The 22,450-nt window shown below is 57.6% G+C and overlaps 1 protein-coding gene across 2 annotated transcripts in view; it reads left to right on the top strand.

Annotated features, from left to right (window-relative positions):
- Window positions 1-19,805, top strand: part of PPP1R37 (protein phosphatase 1 regulatory subunit 37) — a 40,232-nt gene extending 20,427 nt beyond the window's left edge. Inside the window, exons 2-13 of one of the 2 annotated variants that reach the window (XM_010946798.3) lie at window positions 12,218-12,315; window positions 13,287-13,332; window positions 13,593-13,693; window positions 14,380-14,499; window positions 14,956-15,106; window positions 15,199-15,354; window positions 16,556-16,668; window positions 17,327-17,468; window positions 17,567-17,733; window positions 17,844-18,582; window positions 18,919-19,009; window positions 19,108-19,805. In XM_010946798.3, the coding sequence (XP_010945100.2) occupies window positions 12,218-12,315; window positions 13,287-13,332; window positions 13,593-13,693; window positions 14,380-14,499; window positions 14,956-15,106; window positions 15,199-15,354; window positions 16,556-16,668; window positions 17,327-17,468; window positions 17,567-17,733; window positions 17,844-18,582; window positions 18,919-19,001 (1,916 nt within the window). In that variant the 3' untranslated portion in view covers window positions 19,002-19,009; window positions 19,108-19,805. The other variant, XM_074369440.1, reaches the window with a different exon arrangement.
- Window positions 19,806-22,450: the final 2,645 nt, after the last annotated feature.

The raw sequence follows: 22,450 nt of genomic DNA, 5'->3' as shown, positions 1-22,450 counted from the left end.
CTTGGGCCTCCACCTGCTGGCAGAGGCAGCTGCTCCGTGCCCTCTGTGTGGGCCCCGTCACCACCCTCGTTCTGTGCCCAGGCCTCCTGGCACCCGGCTGCTGTCCCCCAGAGCACCCTGTGGGAACAGGAGGTACACTGCTCTACTCCAGGTCCTGGGGGGAGGTCCCAGCCTGGCCAGGGCGGTAGGCTGGGAAGGCCAGGCCCTCGGGAGCTGTAACTGATGTGGGTGAGGTCATCTGAGGATGCTTCTTCCTGGCAGGTGAGTACCCTTGGAGCTGACTTTGGAGTCCCAACTAGGAAGCCAACTCTAAAAGCCGTAGTGGCCCAGCAGTGCAAGAGGAGGGCTCCTGGCCTGTGTGGTCCCTCGGGTGTTGCCGCCTCTCTGGACCTCCTTTTCTTTGTCTTAGGTTGGGGGTCTGGTCATGTCCCCATTCCAGGGGTGCTGTGAGGCTTTGGCTCGGGCACATGAAGGGCCACCTGAGGTGATGGAATTGTAAATGTCAGCTCTCATGGGCTCCCTGTGGAACTCAGGGACACCACCATCACCAGGGTTGTGCTGGAGCCCTGGGTCCCCCTCCCCCTCATGGTGTGTTTCAAATTCTCCTTGTCCACCCTCCATCTAGCTGTCCTGTCCCTCATGGTGCAGGGATGAGGGCCCGTGTTTGCATTCCTTCCTTCCTTCAGCCCATGTTCACTGAGCACCTGCTGAGCCAGGCCCTGGGGAACCACCCAGGCCGGAGGCCACCAAAGCCAGTCCCAGCTTTATAATTAAGGTGGTCGTGAAGAGCTGACCTAACCCAAGCTGCTGGCCCTAGGTGTGAACCAGATTTCCCTCCCATCCTAAATACTGCCTCTGGGGCCCAGCTCTGAGCAGTTGTGCCTCCCAACCCCTATTTATTCATTCATGTTCATTATGGACATCTCTAGACATATGCAACAGTAGTATAATGAACCCCCTTCAGTAATGACCAGTACGTGGTCATTCTTTATCCTCTGTTCTGCCTGCCCCCCATTATTTTGTAGCAATTCCTGGATATCCATCATTTCACCTATATGCTTTTCTGAGTTGTTTCTAGAACGGTGAGGACACTCAGTCCCAAGCCAGCCATCTTCTTTCCTCTGCTGTCATCTCCCCAGGGCCAGGACGAGACTGTGCTCTCTTGTGTCCCTGAACAAAGTGGGTGGCTGTAGGTGGCTCTTGGAGAAGAGCACAGCCTTCTCCCTGCTTGAAGGAGGCAGCCACTGCGGGATGAGGCCATGGTGCTGCCAGGAAGCCAGGCGAAGCGACTGGGGGCCTTCATTCTCTGATTCCTGAGCTGCTTCACTTGCTGCTCCATCTCTGTGTTAGCTTTTTAGTGGTGAGCACTGATATTTATTTTCTCCCTTTATTTCATTAAAGGAGGCATTCACAAGCACACTGTTCTGCACCATGCTTTTTTCATTTAATGTCTCTTGGGTGTTGTTCCCTGTTGGCTCAGAGAGAGCGTCCTCATTCTCTGTGGCCGCAGAGAGTCCCAGTGCACAGTGGACCGGGGTTATTGACTGCTCCCTTGCTGATAGATACTAGTGTCAGTTCAATTCTCTGTTTGCAGGGAGTGCTGCCATGAATAACCTTCTACGTATATAAAATTGCACCTTTGCAGGCATATTTGTAGGATGAATCTCCGGGAGTGGAACGGCTGGAGGGCAGGGTACATGTATTTGTCTTTTGGAGTTTTGACCGGCACAGCCAAATTGGTTTGGAAAGGGGTTGGACTGTTTGGTGCATACACCAGCTGCTTGAGGGCACGCCTGCTTCCCAGTCTCACCAGCACGTGCTGTCCAGCTTGTGGGTGTTGGCCTGTCTGGTAGGTGAAAAATGGTGTGTCGGCATACTTTAATTTGAATTTCCCTTTGTTCTGAGAGTCACTGAGCATTTAAGAATTCTGAACCTCAACTGCCTGCTTTGGGGACTGGACTGGTCGAGGAACCAGCCCAGGGGTTGGGAGCGCAGGATGTGGAGGACGGCAGACAGGGTTTGCTCCTGCCTTGGCGTCCAGCTGGAAAAGTGTCCTTGGGCAGGTCACTTTCCAAACTCATCTGGAAGGTGAGGGGAGATAATCCCTACTTCTCAGGGCTGTTAGAAGGCATAAATGAAATCAGGTTTCTAAATCACTCAATCTGTCTGAGAGTAGATGCAAAAAGATGATTCCACCGAGCACCAGAGAAGCCCCTGTGCACGGTGTGTTCCCTCTCCCTTTCTCTGCTATAGGCCCGGAGGGTTCTGGGGATGGAGACAGGGTGGAAGGAGCAGCATTTGGAAATGCAGGGCAGTGGCTGGAGGAGTGGGGTCAGAAGCACAGACCTGGATTCTAACCCCCCCACTCTGGGCTGAGGGACTTTCCACTCAGGGCCTCCGTCTCCCCACGTGTGAGGCCTGTGTTCTTGGTTGCAGGCCCAGAAATGGAGCCCTGCAGGATTCACAGCAGGGGAGTGTATGGGGGGAGGATGTCATCAGGCAGGTGGAGAACCGGGCCGAGGAGGCGCGGGAGCTGGCAACTGGGCAGCCTAAGGTAGGGGGTTACCTAGGAGAGAGATTGGGGGCTGGGAGTGCCTTCCCCACCCTGGAACAACTGACCGGTGCCACCATAAAGACTGACACCCACATCCCAGGGTTCTCATGGCAAGGACCTGAGGGCTTGGAAGTGGCCATGGGTAGAGGTGAACAGCTGGTGTGATGCCTGGTCTCCTGGGACCTCTGGATGTTCACAGTTGGATGCTGGGCGTTCCGTGGGCATCCTTCTGTGGCTGCCCACCAGGATTGGACTTGAGTACCTGTGGCCTGCCCTTGTGAAGTATTCCCGTGAGAAATGCCCAGTCTCAAGAAACCAGCTGAGTTGGACCTTATACAGTCTTGGAGGGCCCCGCACACTCACATTCTGCGCCCAGAGCAGCATGGGTCAGGGGATGAGGAAGTTCTGCACGTGGGCAGCATAAAACACGTGGCTCTGCAAAGATAGGGACCTCAAGCTTCGTTCCTGCAGGAGTGGTGGGGCCGCTGGGCAGCCTAAGGCAGAAGGGCCCCAGGAGGCTCTGCCCCTCTCCTACCCCTGGCCCCACCTTTGGGACAGCCCAGGCCGTGAGAGGGACGTGTGTGGGACTGCGGGAGTATGGGAAGGAACCGGGCACCTGATGAGGGTGTGTGGAAGGCATCTGCTCTGGGCTAAGCATCCATGACCTTACTGCCCTCCTGCCCTCGGTGCCTGAGTGTGGGGCGCCCAATGCGAAAAGAATCTTCCCTGAGTTCACCCAGCTGGCCTGAGCAGAGCTGGGGACTTGGACACCTGTCCTTCTGACTCCAGGAACACGCTCTACCTCACTCTCGGCGTTCATTTGTTCTGTCACCTCCTGTGCAGCCCGTGTGTACCGTTCTGGGGATACTTAGTGAACAAAAGCAGTAAAATACTTCTGTTCATTGCAGCGTAAGCACACAAATAGATTATAAAGCTTTGTGTTAGGTCTGGGAAGTGCCACACAGAGAATGAAGCAGGGTAAACAGGGATGAACAGAGACAGAGGGGGCTGTTCTGTATGGGGTGGTCAGGGAAGGCCTCTGAGGAGGTGATGTCGGAGCAGAGGCCTGCAGGGAGGGAGGGAGGGAGGAATCCATGGGGATATAAGGTAGAAGAGTGCTCTGGGCAGCAGGTGTAAAGGCCCTGAGGCCCTATGTCACTGATAAGGCTCTGGTGGGGACCTTGACTACTATAGCCCCTGAGCCAGATTTTCCTCGCACCTCTCCTGCATGCAGGCTTTGCCACCAACACTTTTAGGATCCTGGGCTCAGTGACTGAGGCCCTCCGTGGGTGGCCTCTCCCAAGCCTCCTTGCCGACCCCTCCTCTCACATAGTCTAGACCATCCTGATCATGTGCTCACTACCCAGACAAATGGTGAGTTTCTACTTGTGTACTTTAGTCATGAAGTTCCCCCTGCCCAGGATGCCTTTTCCTCTTTGCTGTCTGACTCTTCAGGACCTTCTCTCTGAGACTTTTCCAGGTGCTCCCTTCCCAGCAGATGGCAGCCTGTCTGTCCTCATGCCTCCATGTTCCCTCCCCACTCTCTCTTGTGGCTGTGGTGCTGCTTTGTGACTATTCCCAGGTTTGTCTCCCTGACCACGTGGGGGCCCTGGGATAGGGCTGGGCATGTGGGGATCAGTGGCTGCAGATTGGGAGACTTTGGGGGAGGGAGAAGGCTGTTAGGATGCGAGCCCACCAGGCTGGCCCTGTGCCCACACTCTCCTGCAGCCACTGGCTCCCGTGGCAGTCCTGTGGAGACCCGGTCTCGGCAGGCACCATGAGGAAACCCCGGAGCATGGCTCTCCTGAGGGCAGGACTGGCTCTCCAGACCCCAGAAACCACAAAGAGAAAGACACATCCCTCTGGGGAACCTCCCTGACCTGATATTAGAGAAGGCTATCTTTCTGGGCCCCCCAAACCTGTCTGTCCAGCCTGAAGCCTGGGGGCCTGAGGACTGCAGGGCGCCAGTGTGGGACGGGAACAGCCCTGGCTTTGACCCCTACCCGTTCCCAGCTCCTAGGAGACCAGTTGGCATTGGGAGAGGTTTTCTCCTCTGCAGTGATGGGTCGTGGGCTCGGGACCTCTCTGCAGGATTACGATGAGGATTAAAAATTCAGTCATAAAGCGTCTGGCAGAATGCCTGGTAGGGAACCGGGGTGAGATGAAGCGTGCACCTGTCTGTGCAGGGAGCACTCTGAATTTGAGAGCATGTTTCACCAAGTGAGTGGTTTCTGGCAGGGTCTGGGCCCTGGCATCCCTCTCACCTCCCTCTAGGCTCCCTTGTGCAGTGGTCCTTCCAGCCGGGCCTCCACAGTAGCCTTTCTACACACAGGCAGACCTGCCACCCAACCCCACCCACCGCCGTCAGAATGCCCAGACTATCCTCAGACCTAGGACAGTGGCCAGGTGTGCTCTCCTCCATCCGTCTGTCACTCCCTCACCCTGTCTTGGTGCCTTCTTTGTGCCTGGCCCTGTGCTGGGCAGTGGGGACCACAATTCCCGGCCTTTCTTCCCCGGGGCTCTCTGTCCCTTGGGGGAGACAGATCGGTTCCTAGACAGTGACAGTTCAGTGTGGGGCAGAGCTGAGATGGGGGAGCCCAGAGGAGGGGGCCTGACCAGCTGGGGGGTCATGGAGGGCTCCCTGGAGAAGGGGACCCTTGAGCTGAGGGTTGAAATGAGAGTGTAATGTGTAAGAGGAGGGAGAGTATGAAGTGTGATGAAGCCCTGGGCCTTTCTGGGAAAGAGAGGAGTTGAGGTGTCGCTGGAGCTCAGTGCCCGGAGCAGGAGGGGGAGGTCTGGTTGATGGTGAGGCTTAAAAGGGGCCTTTGAGACCTGGCTCTTCCTGACCGCCTAGTCCTAGCTCAGTCCAGAGCATTCGCAGTGCCCTCCCGGAGCTTCCGCAGACCATCTGCATAGCCCTCTCCTAAGATAAGAACCCCTCAGCGGGCAGGGACCCTGTCAGAGCCTTCCCTGACCCCTTAACGCCAGCACAGAACTTTGCAGGCAGGAGGCCTCGGGAGGTGTTTACTGATGGATAGCAGGATGGTCTCTAAGCTGGAATCTTCTGGGTTAGAAACCAAACTCAGAGGGGCTGAAGCCAAAAGGGGAATTTATTGGCTTACGGATCTGAGGAGTCCTGAATAGTCAGGCTTCAGGCCTGCCTGGATCCAGGGTCTCAGACAGCGTCATCAGGACTCTCTCTTCACCTCTGAGCTCACCTTTCCTCTGAGTCGGCTTTGTTCTCGGGAGGCGCTCTGGTGGTAGATGCCAGGGTGGCTGCCAGCAGCTCTAGAAATGGGAGGCCACCTCAGCCACTCCTGCAGGAAGAGAGCTCTTGTTCCTGACAGTTCTGGCCCAGGCCCTGGGGCGGGCTGTGGCCGGTCCTACAATGGTCAGCTTCCTGTCCTCCACCGATCACTATGACGGGGACTGTGGACAGGGCACCTCTGGGGAGGAGAGTGAGGAGTAGAGGTAATGTGGACATACCCCTGGGGTCCTTGGGTGACATGGTGAGGGAGGTGGGGGGACCAGTGCCCGTCTACCGAGGGCCAGTTGGTACTTTTCACAGGCCAAGGCGGCACTCAGCACAGGGGCAGGTGTGCAGCTGACACTTGTCCGCCTGTGAAGCTGCTGTGGGGTGTAGGCTCAGGATCCCAGCTTCCCTGCACCTTTGAGCACTGATCTAGTCCCCTCTGAGCCAGCCTTCCACCTGCACGTGTGAGTCCAAACGGCCTCCGAAAGGGAGGATGGTGTTCCACAGACCTCGAGTGGTGGGAGCACAGAAGCTTGGGGAGCCCTGCAAGGAAAAGCCTTGAGAGCCGGGGTCTCGGGTCCCACATGGAGAGACGCTGTCCCGCGTGGGCCTGGTCACGCACTCGCCGCGAGGCTCTCGGTTTCCCGTCTGTCAAGTGGGGTGATAATGGTGATGGTGCCCCGCCCTCAGAGGGCAGGAAGAGCATGGCAGGCAGGTTCCCAAGGTCGGCTCTGCTGATGCAGTACAGTAGCCAGGCCCCAAGAAGCCAAGGCCATGTGCTGTTAGCTAATGGAGGGGTTAGAACCCAGGCCTGGCTCTGGGCCACCCAAGCGCTTAAACCTCACTGTTAGCCTCTGGTGTGCTGGTCCCAGCAGCCTCCCTGTTAGGGGGCCCAGGCGGCTCTCTGCTCCCCAGCCCTGGTCTCATGCAGGTTCGGTCCTCTCCACACCTTGAGGAGCTCCTGACACTGCTCTGCACCCAGCCCTGCTGCTCCTGTCCCACACAGAGAGCCAGGTCCTTACCGAGGCCAGGCCTGCTCCCTCCCTGTCACACTTACCCTATCCCAGGGGCCACTGCCCACTACTATGTTTGCGTCTGTCTCGTCTGTGTCCCCAACTTGCTGTTGAAACCCCAGCAGTGAGAGCTGGCTCCCAACTCCCTTGTCTTCCCCTCCATACACACTGTTGCTTCCCAGTTTTGTTTGGTTTTGGGGTTTTTGTTTTTTTTTTTTTTAGTTACTTTATTTTAGTTCCTGTACAGTAAACTACACATATTTCAAATGTACAGTTTGATGAATTTTGATAGCTATATACACCAACAGTAATTTGGGAATTCGAAAATTGCACCTCTTGGGGAGTGATGAAAATGCTAGCTACCTTGATTGTGGTAGTGGTTTCATCGGTGCTTCCTGGGTTTTGGCTCCCACTTGGATGACGACTGTCTTTCCCACCAGCTCTGGGCTGGCAGGGATGGCCTGAGTCATCGCTGCCCCCTGGTGCCCATCCTGTCCTTGCCTCTCGTGGGTGCTTTTGCACCTGTGTGCAGAGGAGAGCCAGCCCTCTCTGCCTGTCACCTGATGCCTGGCGTCGGGTTTCTCTCTGTCCCTTTGTGAGGGCCCGTGGCAGGTGGGAGTGGGAGGCAGGCTCATTTCCTCACCACCTCTTCGTGGAAAACTGGCGCCGCCCCAGAACTCACCCCTTCCCCTTGGCCCCAGCCAGAGTTCAGGGGACCCCACAGCCTGCCTCTGTCCCTGGCCCCTTCCTCCCCCTTAGGCCTGTCTAGGAAGTGTGAGAATTAAGCTGTGTTCCAGTTTCAGAGCAAGACAGGTCTGGGTGTGCATTCCAGGGCTGCCACTTCTGACTCTGTGACCTTGGACAGGTGGCTTGCCCTCTCTGAGCTTGCTTCTGCTTATTAAAAATGGAGCTATAACTGCCAATCCCATAGGGTTATGGAGCTGTCTGAAAGAAACTGCGTAGAAAGTGCTCAGCATGGTGTCTTACACAGAGCAAGGGCCCCATACCTGGACATGGTGACCGCCACTGTCATCATCATCTTTTCTGCAGCTTTGTCTCCTGCTGAGTCAGGTCCAGCACTGGGCAGCTGCTTAGCAGGTGCCCTCATGTCCCTTATCTGCTGAGACCCTGCAGGTGTCCTTTCAGAGAGGGAAAGAGGTCGTTGCGAATGTTTATCCCAGCCTCCCCAGGACAAGGATTGGAACCCAGGCCCTCTTGCTGGAAACCATGACCTCTGCACATCCCACCCCCAGCATGCGTGGTCTCTCTCCCTCATGCACCCCGCCCCCTCCTCTCTGACCACCACTTAAGCCAATCCCTGCCTGAGTCGGATCTTCAGGGCGTTGGGCTTGGGAGCGAATGCACTGGAGCCCTGACCTGAGACACACTCTCACATGCATGTGCCTCCGCACACCCATGTGTCCACCTGGCCTCACCGGCCGTTACGTCACTGGACAGGTGCTTTGGCAACTTCTTCTGGGTCCCTGCCTCCCCGTGGGGGAGAACACATGGCAGTGGTAGCTGGTGTTTTGTGGGCACCGACCAGTGTGTGCTAAGCCTGGCCTGAGGGCTGGACTCCTGCTACCTCAGTCACCAGTTACCCTGGGGGTAGTTTCACTCATGCACATTTTCAGGATCAGGTGATTGAGGCACAGAGGTCCTGGAGTTTACGTTGGGAGCCAGGATGCAACCCCAGGCACTCTGGCTCCAGAGCCCCTGCTTTTAACTACACCGTGAGACCCCACGGCTCAGGTGGGGAGCTCGAGGTGCTTCCCCGGGAGGACCTTCCTGAGGTCTCAGAGTGCGGGAGGGAGGCAGCCAGGATCCAGGCCCCGGACTTTGGGCTGGAGCTGGGCCTTCTCCACCTTGCAGCCCTGCCCTTCAGAACCTGGCCCCAGCGCTCCTACTGCGGTCTCTCACCCGGCCCACCCTGGTATCCAGTAACACCCCGTGTGAGCTGTGCCCGCGGCTGCCCTCCTCCTCCCCGGCTCACTGCCTGTACCGCCTGATGGCTCCCCCCATGGGGAGGCCGCTGGGTAAAGCCAGGCAGTCACGCTCATCTGTGGGTGTCGAACTGCGGCCAGGAGAGCAGCTCATCGACACTCGAAGGCCTGTGTGCTTAGGTTAAGGCTGGGCAGGTCAGGGGTGGATGACCCGAGGCGCAGGCCTTGATGATTTTGGCACAGGATCACCACGAACGAGCTTGTAGGGGCGGGTCCCAAGCCGGCCTGCCTGCGCCAGCTCCCAACTCCGCCAGCTTGTAAGGTGCTGGGTGGCCCTGGCACAGCGGTAGTGCTGTATAAATGCCCCGTGTTACTTCTCCGACCCACCTGTACTGCCGTTTTCTTACTGTTTTTTATTTTTTGTAAAGTAGTTCAGTTTTAAAATTTGAATATGTTTCATCTCATTCCCAAGTGATAATATATGCAAAATGCTGGTTTTGATGAGATAATTCTTTTTCCTTAGTATATGAATGAAATACACAGACGTAATGATTACTACCAGGTCATTCCCGAGCCACCTGACACTCTCAGGTCTGCCCTCTGGGATGGGCCAGGACTTGGGACGTGCTTGAGATGCTGTTGGGGAAATGGAGCCCGGGTCGGGGTGCCCGCAGGCTGCTGAGCCCATGCTGCAGCGCACTGACTGGACCCCTGCTTTTATTCCTTCAGTGTCTTTCCCCAGTGCTGCCCCCACCTTGAAATGTGTCTCGGCAGCAGAGGAGAGTGACAGGATGCAGTTGTCATTGTTGTCTGCTGTTGCCCTGGGCCTTGGGCCCCCCATTTCTGAGCCTGTCCATCTTTCCTACCCGCTACCCTCAGTTTCCCCTGGTGTACACGAGTGGACCCGTGTCACCTCCCTGAGCTCGGGCTGTGACCTTGTGTAAGGCCCTGCCTGCATCTGAACCCTGGGCTCCTGGCTGAAGGGGTGGCTGGATGGCACCTGTGGCTGGTGTGGAGGTGGCAAGGTCAGAGACCCTGGCCTCAAAGTCACCAGGAGGCTCCTCAAAACAAATACTGATCCAGTGGGCAGGGCTGGGATGGTGGATCCCAGAGGACTTGGGGAGCCTGGCCCAGCCTAGGCAGTCAGGGAGGGTTTCCTGAAGGAAGGGATGTCTGAGCTGAACACCTAAAGCACCAGCTGCAGTTTGAGATGTTGCTTAGGGTCTTATTTCCTGCAGACTATCTAGGACCCCAAGAACTGCTAATGAGGATCCCACATGTACCCGGCCCCTACTTCATCCCCACCTGACATGACTGGCGCCTTTATGACGTGACTGTGTCCAGGGGAGCAGTTTTTCCCTTTGGCCATCTGATAAAGCCTGTGTACATACCCTTTCTTGGAGTGATGCTTTTTAAAGGTGAAAAATAAAATAAGATTACAAAAGATACCAGTTAAAATACAGCTTATTAAGTATTTTTAAAATAGTAATCTAGTATTTATACTCTTTTTCATTGACACATGAAATAACCAGGATACAGCAGCAGCGTAAATGACTACCATTTCCAAAGTGGTGATGAGCATTCAGAATCTGCAGTCACTGTTATGTGATGTGAGTGCATCTGCCATTTCTATTGATGACAGAGTGGCAGGGTCTGCTAAACAGTATCTCTTTTCTGTTTGTGTGTGTGTGTGTGTGTGTGTGCGTGCGTGCGTGCACGTGTGCTATGTTAATAAGAAGGAAATGCTAAATTTCATTTCAGCTCAGTTAGTGAAAATAAAGAGGTAGTTTTTCCCCACTCAAGTTCACAGATCCCCTGGGGTCAGTGGACCCTGTTTGGCTGGACTCCCTGAGGCAGCTGCTCGAGTCCCAAGGGCTGCCTTCCAGGCAGGGCCAGCTCCTGTCCACCCCCTCTCCCTGCCAGAGCTGGAAGCCTCCAGGCACATGATCCAGTGTCAGAGAGCTCCCTTGCAAGGTCTGCAGGGGGGCAGCTGACACCGGGGAGGACTGCTGGTCACCTCCTGCTTCTTGCAGGCTCCACCAAGCCTGACCTCTGGGGAGGCTGGGGCTTCCGTCAGCTTCTTTCCTCCGACATCCCCACCCTCACCCAGCACAGTGGAGAGGGTTCTGGAGCAAATGTTCGACTCTGCCCTGTACCAGCTGTCTGGCCTCACAGAGGCAGCTTCCCTTCCCTGAACCTTAGTTTCCTCACCTACAAGACAGGGCAGTGCTTGATGAGATTGGAGTGGACGGCCCCTGGCCGAAGCAGTGGCCAGGGGAGGGTCCACTAGGAGGTGCTTACCCAGAAGCTCTGCAGGGGCTCCCACTGGCACATTCCCTGCCCGCCCTGCCGACCCCAAGAGCTTTCTCCACCCAGGCCTGACCCTGTCCCTCCCCTGCTCAGAGCCTTTCTTTCCTGCTGTCCTGGTCGCCCCAGGAAAAAGCCTAAGCTCTAATAGCCCAAAACTGAAAAGAATACAAATGTCTTCACCTGACGAATGGATAAACAAAATGCATACGTCGGACAGTTGTGCAGTAGCACAGCACTGCAGAGGGGCTGAAACTCAAAATCGTTCTGCTCCAAGAAAGAAGCTGGCCGCCAAAGGCTACCCTGTTTATGAAATGTCCGAAACAGACAAGTCTGTGTAGACAGTAGGGCCAGGCTTACCTTCTGCGTGGTGACGGGCCCTCAGTTTCCCAAGGACAGGGCTGTGTAATCGTTAGGTTTGGGCTGCATTACCTCATTCGTTTTGCCAGCCACTGCCCCTTACCATGGGGCACCAGGGCCATGTCAGGGACCCTGACTGCTGCTGTGTCCCTGGGACAGGAAGCCCAGTCCTGAGTACTGTCCAGGAATGTCTTGCTGTTGAGGATGTCTCAGGAATGGGAAGTTTGAGAGGCCATGTGGCATCACAGTTAAGAGCTGAGTTCAAATACTAGCTCTAACACTTACCAGCTGTGGACCTTGGGCAAGGTGCTGCCCTTCTCTGAGCTCAGCATCCTCATAAGATTGAAGTGTGGATTCATTCTCTCATTCAAAAAAACCACAAATCAAACACCTGTTCTGGGTCTGGCCCTGTGCTGGATGGTGTTGGGGACATGGTAGTGACTTAGACAGCCTCTGTCCTTTTGGGGCTCCCAGTCTAGTAGGGGAGACAGCTGACAAGTAGGAAAGTGGTGTGATGTTAGTTGTGTAATGTTTTATGTGAAGGTTCGGAGAGCTGTGGGGAGCTGTGGAGGGTCGGGCTAACTTGTTGGTTTGGGGACGCCTGGGGCTACCTCCCCAGAGTAGCAGTCGTATCAAGGGGCTTCAAGGGCAGGATGAACTCAGTGGGTTTTTGGAAGGAAGTTTTTATCTTGGAGGTTGAGGGGGGCGCAGGCAGAGGCCTGTGGCGGGAGTGGGTGAGAGGCCCCGGGTGCGCAGAGTCACAGGCCTGGGTCCTCTCTACTTGCAGCCCAGAATGTGACCGTGGACGAGGTCATTGGCGCCTACAAGCAGGCCTGCCAGAAGCTGAACTGCAGACAGATCCCCAAGCTCCTCAGGCAGCTCCAGGTACACCAGGTTGGGGATGGGCGGTGTCGGGGCAGGGTGTGGGGGTCCCTGGGGTGAAGCTCCCCTCCTCCCACCCTGGCAGCCCCTGGGCCTGTGGTGTCTGTTCCCAAGCAAGAGGGGGTGCACGAAGCACTCCCCCTGCCCAGGCTGGTTAGCCAGCCAAGAGCTTCTGTAAATACAACTTTGAAAACCTTTTCAGTTGTAAAAGTAATCAGGCTCTTCATGAATATTTAAACAGTACAGAATTAAAGTAGGAAATTACTTGTCAGGTATCTCTCACTCCCCAAAGAAATTCTCTTCCCCAGGGGAAAAGCCATGTACACGAAATTTAAGTTTGAATTACAAAAGTAATGTATGTTCTCTACTTAAAAAAAAAAAAAAGTTAAAATACTACAGTTATAAAAAGCAGAATTGACTTCTCACTTCTTGCCCAAGTCCCATTCCCCAGGAGTTCCCACTGGTGACAGCTTGGGGTTTTCATCCCCTGGCCTTTTTGTGGTTTTTTTTTTTTTTTTAATTTATTTATTTTATTGTTATTTGGGGAGGGGAGGGAGAGAATTAGGTTTATTTACTTGTTTAATGGCGATAACCAGGGATTGAACCCAGGACCTCATCCATGCTAAGCATGCGCTCTACCACTTGAGCTATACCCTCCCTCCTGACTTTTTGTGTTTTTGTAAGAGAACAGGTCACTATGCAGAGGTCCATAGACAGGGTAGTTTCTGTTTTTATCTGAGTGGGGCGTTACTGTACCTCTGGCCTGCTTGCCCCCCAGCCATCTCTCAAAGGCGCCTTTCCTGCTGCTCGCCCAACCTGGTCCTGTTGCTAACGCTCTGCTTTAGTGACTTCCTTTCGGACAGATGACTCCAGAATGTTCCAAGGTTGCTTGTTTCAGAGCCCCAGCTGCCCCACTGTCCAGCTCAGCCCCTGCAGGTGTCTTCCTGCCTTAACTACCGTTGGTTCTTTCCCAGGAGTTCACAGACCTCAGGCACCGCATTGACTGTCTGGACCTGAAAGGTGTGTGTCTGGACAGAGGCTGGGGGCCCTTGGGTAGTGGGCAGGGCCAGAGCCTCCCTGGAGGTGGATCAAGGGCGGAGAGTGGCCTACCTGGGGTCAGCCAAGGGCAGGCAGGGCTGGGCCTGAGACAGGTGTGAGCTCCCTCCCTTGGCCTGGAGCCCGTTTCCACCCAGCCCCTGACCCCGAATGCGAGTGCACGCATGCAGGCACAGACGTGCGCTCACAGACACGCAGGCGCATGGTGCTCCATCTCGTCCCAGGTGAGAAGCTTGACTACAAGACCTGCGAGGCCCTCGAAGAGGTCTTCAAGAGGCTGCAGTTCAAGGTTGTGGATCTGGAGCAGACAAACCTGGATGAAGATGTGAGCAGCCTGCCACTGCCCTTGCCCGCTCCCTGAGCTCCCTGCCCCTTAAGAGGTTTGGGGGGGAGGGCATGGCAGGAAGAGGGGACTCTCTTGGACAAAGGCTGGGCAGGGCCTCTTGAAGAACAAGACGGGGAGACGTCTGGTGTGGCCAGAGTGGATGAGGGAATGCTGGGCTCTGCGGTGGGGCCCAGAGAAAGGGTCTCATCGGCCCACCTCAGACTCAGGCAGGGGCTTTGTAAGTGAGGGAGAGACTTGGGGAGCCAGGCTGGAGGGTGAGGTGTGTGGCCACCAGGAGCCTTTCCAGGAACCCCTTGCTGGGAACCCAGGGCCTGCAGGGGAGAGTTTGGGAAGTATTCTGAAAGCAGCCTTCCCCGTTTACACCCAGGTATTCTCACCTCCCTAGACCTGGAGACCACCAGGGGCCCAGGGGGAGGGGTCCTGGAGAACTGAGGCCCAGGGACGCCAGAGGCCTATCCTGGTCACACAGCACATCACTTAGACTACTCTGAGGGGCAAGTGAGAGACAGCAGACTGGCTCCAGCAGAAAGGGGGAAGGGTTTGTTCCTGAAACCCAGAGGTGCCAGAGCAGCATCAGGGCTCTCCCCATCCCTTCACTCAGCCCCTACCTCCTGGCATCCCTGTGAGGCCGAAATTTAAGGCTGAGCCCAGTTGTTTCTGCTCAGGGTGCCTCTGCCCTCTTCGACATGATCGAGTACTACGAGTCGGCCACCCATCTCAACATCTCCTTCAACAAGCACATCGGCACCCGGGGCTGGCAGGCCGCTGCCCACATGATGCGCAAGGTGGGCGCCTCCTGCCTGCGCCCTCTCCAGGGCACCCAGCCCTTAGGGCTTGGTTCCAAGAGCCCTCAGAGGGTGCTGGGCCCCAGGCTCCAGGCCAGTGGGAAAGCGGTGCCAACAGGTGCCTGCCCTGGGCCCGCCCTGGCCCCTTCTCTCCCTGCAAGTGTTTTCCTTCCTCCTCCACTTGCCTGTAATGTGTCCCTTGGAGGTGGCTGTGGTCACCACACCCATTTCACTCCTTGGCTTCTCTGCCATACAGGAGTCAGGAGCTCGGTTGTCACCAGCACCACCTCCTCATCCCCAAGGTCCCAACCTGGGCCTTCCCTCACCAGCCAGTTTCCCAGCTGTGAAACTAGATGGCCCTGCTGCTTGCTGGGATGTTGGGACAAGGGGTGGGAGGTCTCCCAGGACAGGGAGGGCTGAGGTCAGCCTGGCTTAACACCCCCACCTGCTGCACAGACGAGCTGCCTCCAGTACCTGGATGCCCGCAACACACCCCTGCTGGACCACTCAGCACCCTTTGTGGCCCGTGCCCTGCGCATCCGCAGCAGCCTGGCTGTGTTGCACTTGGAGAATGCCAGCCTATCTGGGCGGCCCCTCATGCTGCTCGGTGAGCCCCAGGACAGTGTGCTGGTGGGCTTGGGCTGTTGGCCAGGTCCCCTGGGCCTGGCCAGTCACAGCATCCTCCCCTGCTGTCCCCAGCCACAGCCCTGAAGATGAACATGACTCTGCGGGAACTGTACTTGGCTGACAACAAGCTCAATGGCCTGCAGGACTCAGCCCAGCTGGGCAACCTGCTCAAGTTCAACTGCTCCCTGCAGATCCTGGACCTCCGTAACAACCACGTGCTGGACTCAGGTGTGTGCCAGGTCCACCCATCCCACCCCAACTCCAGCCATCCAGCACCCACTGTGTGCCCAGCTGCATGCTCGTGGTGCTAGAGGTGCTGTCGTGGCCCTGCCCTCTTGGGGCTCACAGTTCATCCCCAGTGATGACTCAGACTGGGCTGGGCTGCACAAGCCCAGAGCAGGCGTCTGACCCAGTCTGGGTATCAGGGAGGGCGTCCTGGAGAGGGTACCGCTCAGCTGTTCCTGTAGGATGAGGTGGGCTTTTGACCAGATAATTGAAATAATTACAATCTGGGAAGAATGCCCTGAAGGCAACAAGGATCTCAGGATAAAGGGTCAACCAGAGGCTGTTTAAGGTGTGCAGGCACGCGTCTCTGGGCCGGGATGAGGAGGCTGGGACAGGACCAGCCACTTTAAAAGCCTAAGAAAAGAATCCAGGCAGCAGGAATAGCAAGTGCAAAGGCCCCGAGGTGGGAGAGAGCTTAGATGTTAGGTGTTTTGGGGGAAAGCCCCAGAGAGCCAGGAGGTGAGTGGGACGTGAAGAGGGAGTAGTCGGCAGGACCTTGTCAGCGGGAGGAATTAATTTCATCCTGGTTCACTGTTGAGCAGAGTCTCCAGCCTCAGTGTGAAGAAGAGATTGAGGAAGAGGGGTGCAGAGTGGGACCGCGAGGCCAGAGCCTTCCTCCAGGGCAGCCAGGCCCGGGCACCACGTTTACTGAGCACCTACCACGTGCTGGGCCTGATGGCTCTGGGTTCACAGCTGTGAGTGAGGCAGAGTTCTCTGCTCTCAGGGGAGACAAAGCCAAGATACATTCATAAAATATTGAGTCTGTCAGATGGTGAGATGTACTCTGGAGAAAAATAAAGCAGTAATGGTGGGCTGAACTTCCGTTGAGGTTAGGCTGGCCACCTTGTCCTGCAAGAGGCTGATATTTGAGCAGAGATTGGAAGCAGACTAGGGAGGCTTTCATCAGGGTGCCCAGGGGAGGGGTGTTCCCGGCCCAGAGATCGGGGAGCCCTGTGAGCCAGGCCCGAGGCAGGCGTGCAGTAGCAGGAGGTGGCAGAGCCAGAGCCTGTGGGGCTGGGCAGGCCAAGGCGGGGGGGGGGGGGGGCCTGGGAGCTTCTGAGCACTCGTGGGGCGGCTCCCATGCCAGTGTGCCCCAGGGAGATTCCCAGACCACAGACAGGACTTGCCCACGGGCCTCCCCCAGGTCTGGCCTACATCTGTGAGGGCCTCAAGGAGCAGAGGAAGGGGTTGGCGACCCTGGTGCTGTGGAACAACCAGCTCACGCACACGGGCATGGCCTTCCTGGGCATGACGCTGGTGAGTCGGCCAGGGAGGGGAGGGAGGCAGCCTTGTTCCCTCCAGCACTTCTCCCACCTCAAGCTCTCAGCATCTTCCAGCTATCACCTCTCCCAGTTTTGCTCATCCTGCCAGTTCAGGAACCTGATCTCTCCCTTCAGCCCTGTTTGGTGTTGGCTTCAGCCCCTGCACCCTCTTTCCTTCGAGGAGAGTAGTTCTCCTCTGATTGTCTCTCTGCATCCAGCACGGTAGCCTGGTACAGTGCTTTGTATGAGGTGAAAATGCTTTGCATAGAAAGTTAGTATTTCTGGAAGCCTTCAGTAAGTCTTAAATCTTTCTATTATGTGGTATTTAAAGCAAGCCCATGGGATAAAAAGACTCATACCCAGGTTAAGAATTGCCCAGGGCCAGGCCTGTGGCCAGAGTCCCTGGGTTGCTGGCTGGGGCAGAGAGTGGGCCTGGGCTATGGGGAATGGGGGCTGGCTGGACACTCGGAGGGCTGGGGCATGGACAGGCAGCTGGCACTTGGGAGACTTCTGAGTATATGAGGGATTCGGCCTCAAGTAGGAATATGCTGGGGCTCAGACCGGGGGCACTGCCGAGGAGAGAGCCCGTGTGTTTGCCTCTTCCCTGACTGGCCTTCTGGGCCTCTCCTCGCTCTCACGCGCCCCACTTCCAGCCGCACACTCACAGCCTGGAGACGCTGAACCTGGGTCACAACCCCATCGGGAACGAGGGCGTGCGGAACCTCAAGAACGGCCTCATTGGCAACCGCAGCGTGCTGCGCCTTGGCCTGGCCTCCACCAAGCTCACCTGCGAGGGTAGGGCACGGGGCTGGGCACGGGGCTGGTGCAGGCCGGGCTTGGGGGCGGCCAGCTGGGTGTGGGCCTGTGGCCAGCCCCTGCGGTCCCCCTCCCAGGCGCGGTGGCGGTGGCGGAGTTCATCGCCGAGAGCCCCCGCCTCCTGAGACTGGACCTTCGGGAGAACGAGATCAAGACGGGCGGGCTCATGGCACTGTCGTTGGCCCTCAAGGTGAACCATTCCCTACTGCGCCTGGACCTTGACCGCGAGCCCAAGAAGGAGGCGGTGAGCGGGCCCTCCCCTGCGGGCAGTTGGGGGTTGGCCCGGCCTAGGGCAGCCCTGGGACCCCTGCAGGTGGGCCACCTGGAGCCCTAGCCAGGCCTGCTTGCCCACAGGTGAAGAGCTTCATCGAGACGCAGAAGGCGCTGCTCGCGGAGATCCAGAATGGCTGCAAGCGCAACTTTGTGCTGGCGCGGGAGCGGGAGGAGAAGGAGCAGCGCCTGCAGCTGTCGGCCTCCATGCCCGAGATCACCGTCACTGAGCCCCAGCCTGACGATGAGCCTGGGGAGGAGCCTGCCGCAGAGGCGCAGGAGAACGGGGCCCCTGGCCCGAGCCCTGGGCCGGACTCAGACTCAGACTCAGACTCCGACGGGGAGGACCGGGAGGAGGAGGATGGGGAGAGGGCTGAGGCCCCCTGCCCCGCCCTGGTGCCCCCCACGGACTCCCTGGGTCCTGGGGACAGGAGCCCCCCAGGCTGCCCCTCCTCCCCGACTGAGCAGCGCATTTCTGTGTCCAGCCCGGGCCGGGGCCACAAAGTGTTTGTGGTGACCCGGGTGGAGAGTCCACCTGAGAGAGCAGAGCCTCCTGTGCCACCGGCCCCTCCTTCCCCCGCTGCCCCTCCTTGTCCTCCATCCCCACCTGCCTTACCCTCCCCTCCCACCTCACCTGCACTACCACCAGCTGAGGCTGTCAGCCCTCAGGACCTAGGGTCATCTGAGCCTCAGCCACAGCCAGAGTCGCCTCAGTCAGGGCCACCGCTGCCCAACGGCCTGAAGCCTGAGTTTGCCCTCGCACTGCCCCCAGAGCCGCCCCCGGGGCCCGAGGCCAAGGCGGGCGGCTGTGGCCTGGAACACGGTGAGAGGAGCGCTGGGGTTGGGTGACAGGGGGGCCCCTGGGTGCTGGGTGTGACCCCAGGCAACCACCTGCCTGTTGGCATGTCTCAGTTTCCGCCTCTTCAAAATGGCCTTTGAAGGGGTGGGGACAAGTGCAACTTGATCCTCAGTCCCCACCTTCCTTCCCTGGGAGCACTCCTTGGGGGTGGGGCATGGAAGATTTGCTGCCTGGAGTCTGCTAGTCTCAGTGGTACCTGGGCCTGTGCTACCCTGAGGGTCTGGCTTGGGGCAGGGCTGGTGGGGACGGACTGGTAGCCCCAGCCCACCTGCCTGACTGGCGGCCCTTCTCCCCGCGCAGAGCTGAGCTGCTCCAAGAACGAGAAGGAGCTCGAGGAGCTGCTGCTGGAAGCCAGTCAGGAATCTGGGCAGGAGACACTGTGACACTTTAGGTGCGGTGAGGGCCAGGGGCCCAGGGAGCTGGGGGGCCAGTGAATTGAGCCCCTGGCTCTGACATGCACCCCCCCCACCCCCCATCTCTTCTCCCAAGTTCCTTTTTTCCGGTCGGTCTTCAACGAACTGAGGCCAGAGCCATGAGAATCTGCTCACCCTCACCCCCAGCCTTCCTGAGGCCTGGGACGCCAGGGGTTGGGGGGCCTTCCTGGGGACCCCCACCCCCCACAGCAACACTACATAGGGTGCAGGAGCTACAGGGAGCGGCCCTCCCCATCCTGACTTAAGCACTTCTGTTTATGTGTTCAACACTCGAAGACTGGGCTGGGGGTGGATGGGAGGAGGACGGGGAGGAGGAGGCTGGCACGGTCTCCGAGGACATCAGCCACGAGGCCAGGTGCCTTTTCCCAGGGGCCTGTTTGGCCACACCTGCCCCGTCGAGGGCAGGAGTCCTAGGTGGCAGTGGGATGGCCCCCTGGTGGCCCCGGGCACAGGACCAGGCAGGAGGCACGGCGTGGTTGGGGCGGTGAGCGATGGTGGTGGTTGGAATTGGCAGAGCAGCCCCAGGCGGGGTGAGGGCCTGGGCTGGGGGTGGGCGGGGGGAGATGGGAGTGGAGGATCAGAGCTTTCTTTTTCTTAAGTGCAATAAATCTATCAGGGAGCTGGGGTGGGGAGCAGCCAGGGCTCTGGAGACCCTGCCGTCCAGGCCCCTGGAGGCTGCGCCCTGAGAGGCACTACAACCCGGGTGGGGGTGGAACGGGGCGGGGAGGCAGCAGCGGGCGGAGGGCGGGGGAGGGGCTGCTCCTGTTGGTGCAACTCTGTTCACACCTTTTCTAATAAACCAGAGCTGGGTTCCCCATTTGCCTGCTTTCTGCTTGTGCTGATCCCAGGTTCCCCCTCAGGGGTTCTGGGCGTGGGGTGGGGCAGACAGGTCCCAGCTGTGCAGCCTCTGCCGGGCCATGTGCCAGTGGTCCCCCAGAGGAAGGACAGGAGGCTGCCCAGACAGGAGCCACGTCTTCCCACCCCCTCCCCACTTGGTGCCCGTCCACGCTCCTGCGACTCATCCTGCTGGCCGTCTCCCGTACACTCCCATTTCCCCCTTTTTCGGAGGGAAACAACCCCCAGATACCTTTCAGCTTTGTTGATGGACATGGTGCTTGAGTTCAGAGGTCATCCCTCTGCCTGATCACCTCTAGCTCAAGGAGAACAGACAGCAGCCCGGCTCTGGCAGCCCTGGGTGTTTGGGAGGGAGAGTGCCTCCATGGGCACCGAGCGTATGGCTGGAAGGCTGTGGGGCATTTCTGAGAAATCTGAGTTTCACCCTTCAGGAGAGAACCACTTTAAAAGAAAGGCCTTTGCACCGACCCCTTCTTTCCTGCGGGGGAGGCCGGCCCGAGTGGGTAGAGATGCAGTGGGAAGGTTATGAGAATTGCAACATTGCTGCCTGGAGCCCATTCAGCACCCGTGCAAACCCAGGAACCTTCTGCTCCAGCTGCCTGGGCGTCTGGGGTGAACAGCTTTCCTATTTAGGCCACTGTCTGTTTGCCCTTCGGTCACTGACAGCTCCAGTTCTCTTAACTGCCCCCTAAGACACCCACAGGTGGGACTCCCATCTGGGCGAGGGGCTTGGGGAATCCGTGGCAGCAGCCTGGCCAGCAAAGCACCAGAAGCTGGAAGAGGCAAGGAAGGATTCCCCTGCAGGTTTGGGAGGGCGTGTGGCTCTGCTGACTCCTTGATTTTGGACTTCTGGCCTCCAGAACTCAGAGAATAATCTTTGGTTGTTCTAGGCTCCCCAGTTGGTGGGACTTTGTTATTGCAGCCCCAGGAGACTGACAGACCATTTCTGCAGTGCTCCCAATTTTCCAACTCTTAGGGGTCCTGGATCACAGAGGTAGATTCCTTTGGCCAAGTATTTTCTTTCTTTTGCCTTCAGCCATTCAAGCGTCACCCGAGCTTGTTGTGAAGACAGGAGGCCGTTTTATTACTTGGCTAGATGCTGTACCACACGTTAAATATCTCGATATCCTAACATGGGAGAGTTTACTTTCATGCATGTGGGGGTTTCGGGTGGTAGGCAGCTGTGCTCCAAAGTGACTCCTGGACCCAGGCCCCCGCCCTCTGGTGGCTCTGCATCCCCTAGGTCCCTAGGAGACCCTGCATCCAGCAGCCGGTGGGGAAGGAGAATGGAGAAGGCAAACCTGCCTCTTGTCCTGATGGCAAAGGGGGACACACCACTTGCACTCCCTTCTAGGGGCAAGTTTTCAGCAAAAGCTCCACACAAGAGAAAGGCCCTGAATGCTGGTGGACAGGGTGCCATCTTGGCCACACCCAGCCCCTCTGACATCCTGTTTTGTTTTTTTTTTTTTCCTCTAAGTCTCCCACAGCTCTAGCTTTGGCAGGTGTGTGGTCAGCCTAAGATAAACAAGCCACAACTTGGTACCAAGTAATAGGGAGCAGCTTCTCATTGGGGCCTGGGGGGTTCTCAGTTCTGCTCCTTTCTGCCAACTGAGTCTACTGGTTAGTTCTGCCTCCGGAGCACCCCACTCCCAGTGCCAGCCTGTTTTCAGCTTGGACTCTGGTGGTAAAAAACAAGCCCAAGTCAAATTAGCTTAGGGAACAAAAGGGAAAGGATGTCTGTTGGCTCCAGTAGCGCGTCTACAGAGACACTGATCTAACAGTGTCACGAGGACCCACGTGTCTCCACGGTGGTTTCATTCTGGGGCAGGCTCACCTGCTACTACTGGAAAACAGCTCCCAGCGTGTCCAGCTTTATCCCGCTAGCTCAGCTGTGCCGGAACTGCTGGTGCTTCAGTTCTGGCAGCTCCTGTAAAGTCCCAGGCTGGTTCTCTTCCCTGCATCCATTTTGAAGCAATTACTGGCCAGGGATGTTGGGGTGCTGTGCCCAGCCTTGGAGCTAAGGCATGTGAGGTCAGGATCCCTACCAGACTGCACAGCCTGAGGGTGGGCATCATTGCAGTGCTCTTGGCTCCCTCTGGGACTGTCTCCACAGCTCTGGGGGCCCTGGCTCAGAAGTCATACCCTTGACCTCTGGTCACACAGGATATGTTAAGTGTTGGTCCCCCATCCCCCATTGGACTGGGCCAGGCACGCCACAGGCCTGTGTGGCTGTTTGACCAGTGAGGAACCGGAAGCTGCCCAGAGGCGTGGTGCACACATTCTAGGTCTCTGTCCCACCGGTAGGAGGGAAGGTGGTAAGGCATGGTGGTGGAGTCCAGCCCTGGGAAAAGCCCCTCCTCAGCCTGGCTATGGCCCCCACTCAGTGTCCTACAAGTGCACCATCTCTGCTCAACTTCCCTGTCCTCATCAAGGGGCTCATCAGGTGGCCCTGGAGTGACCCATAAGGTAGGCACCCCCTGGACAGTTACTTGTCCAGGGAGGCAGCAGTGCCCACCTCAGCTGACTGAGGTGCCAGCGGGGCC

Source organism: Camelus bactrianus, chromosome 9 (genome assembly GCF_048773025.1).
Source record: "Camelus bactrianus isolate YW-2024 breed Bactrian camel chromosome 9, ASM4877302v1, whole genome shotgun sequence".
Classification (NCBI taxonomy): domain Eukaryota; kingdom Metazoa; phylum Chordata; class Mammalia; order Artiodactyla; family Camelidae; genus Camelus; species Camelus bactrianus.
Note: the sequence above shows the minus strand (reverse complement) of the source record. Positions and strands in the feature narration are given on the sequence as shown.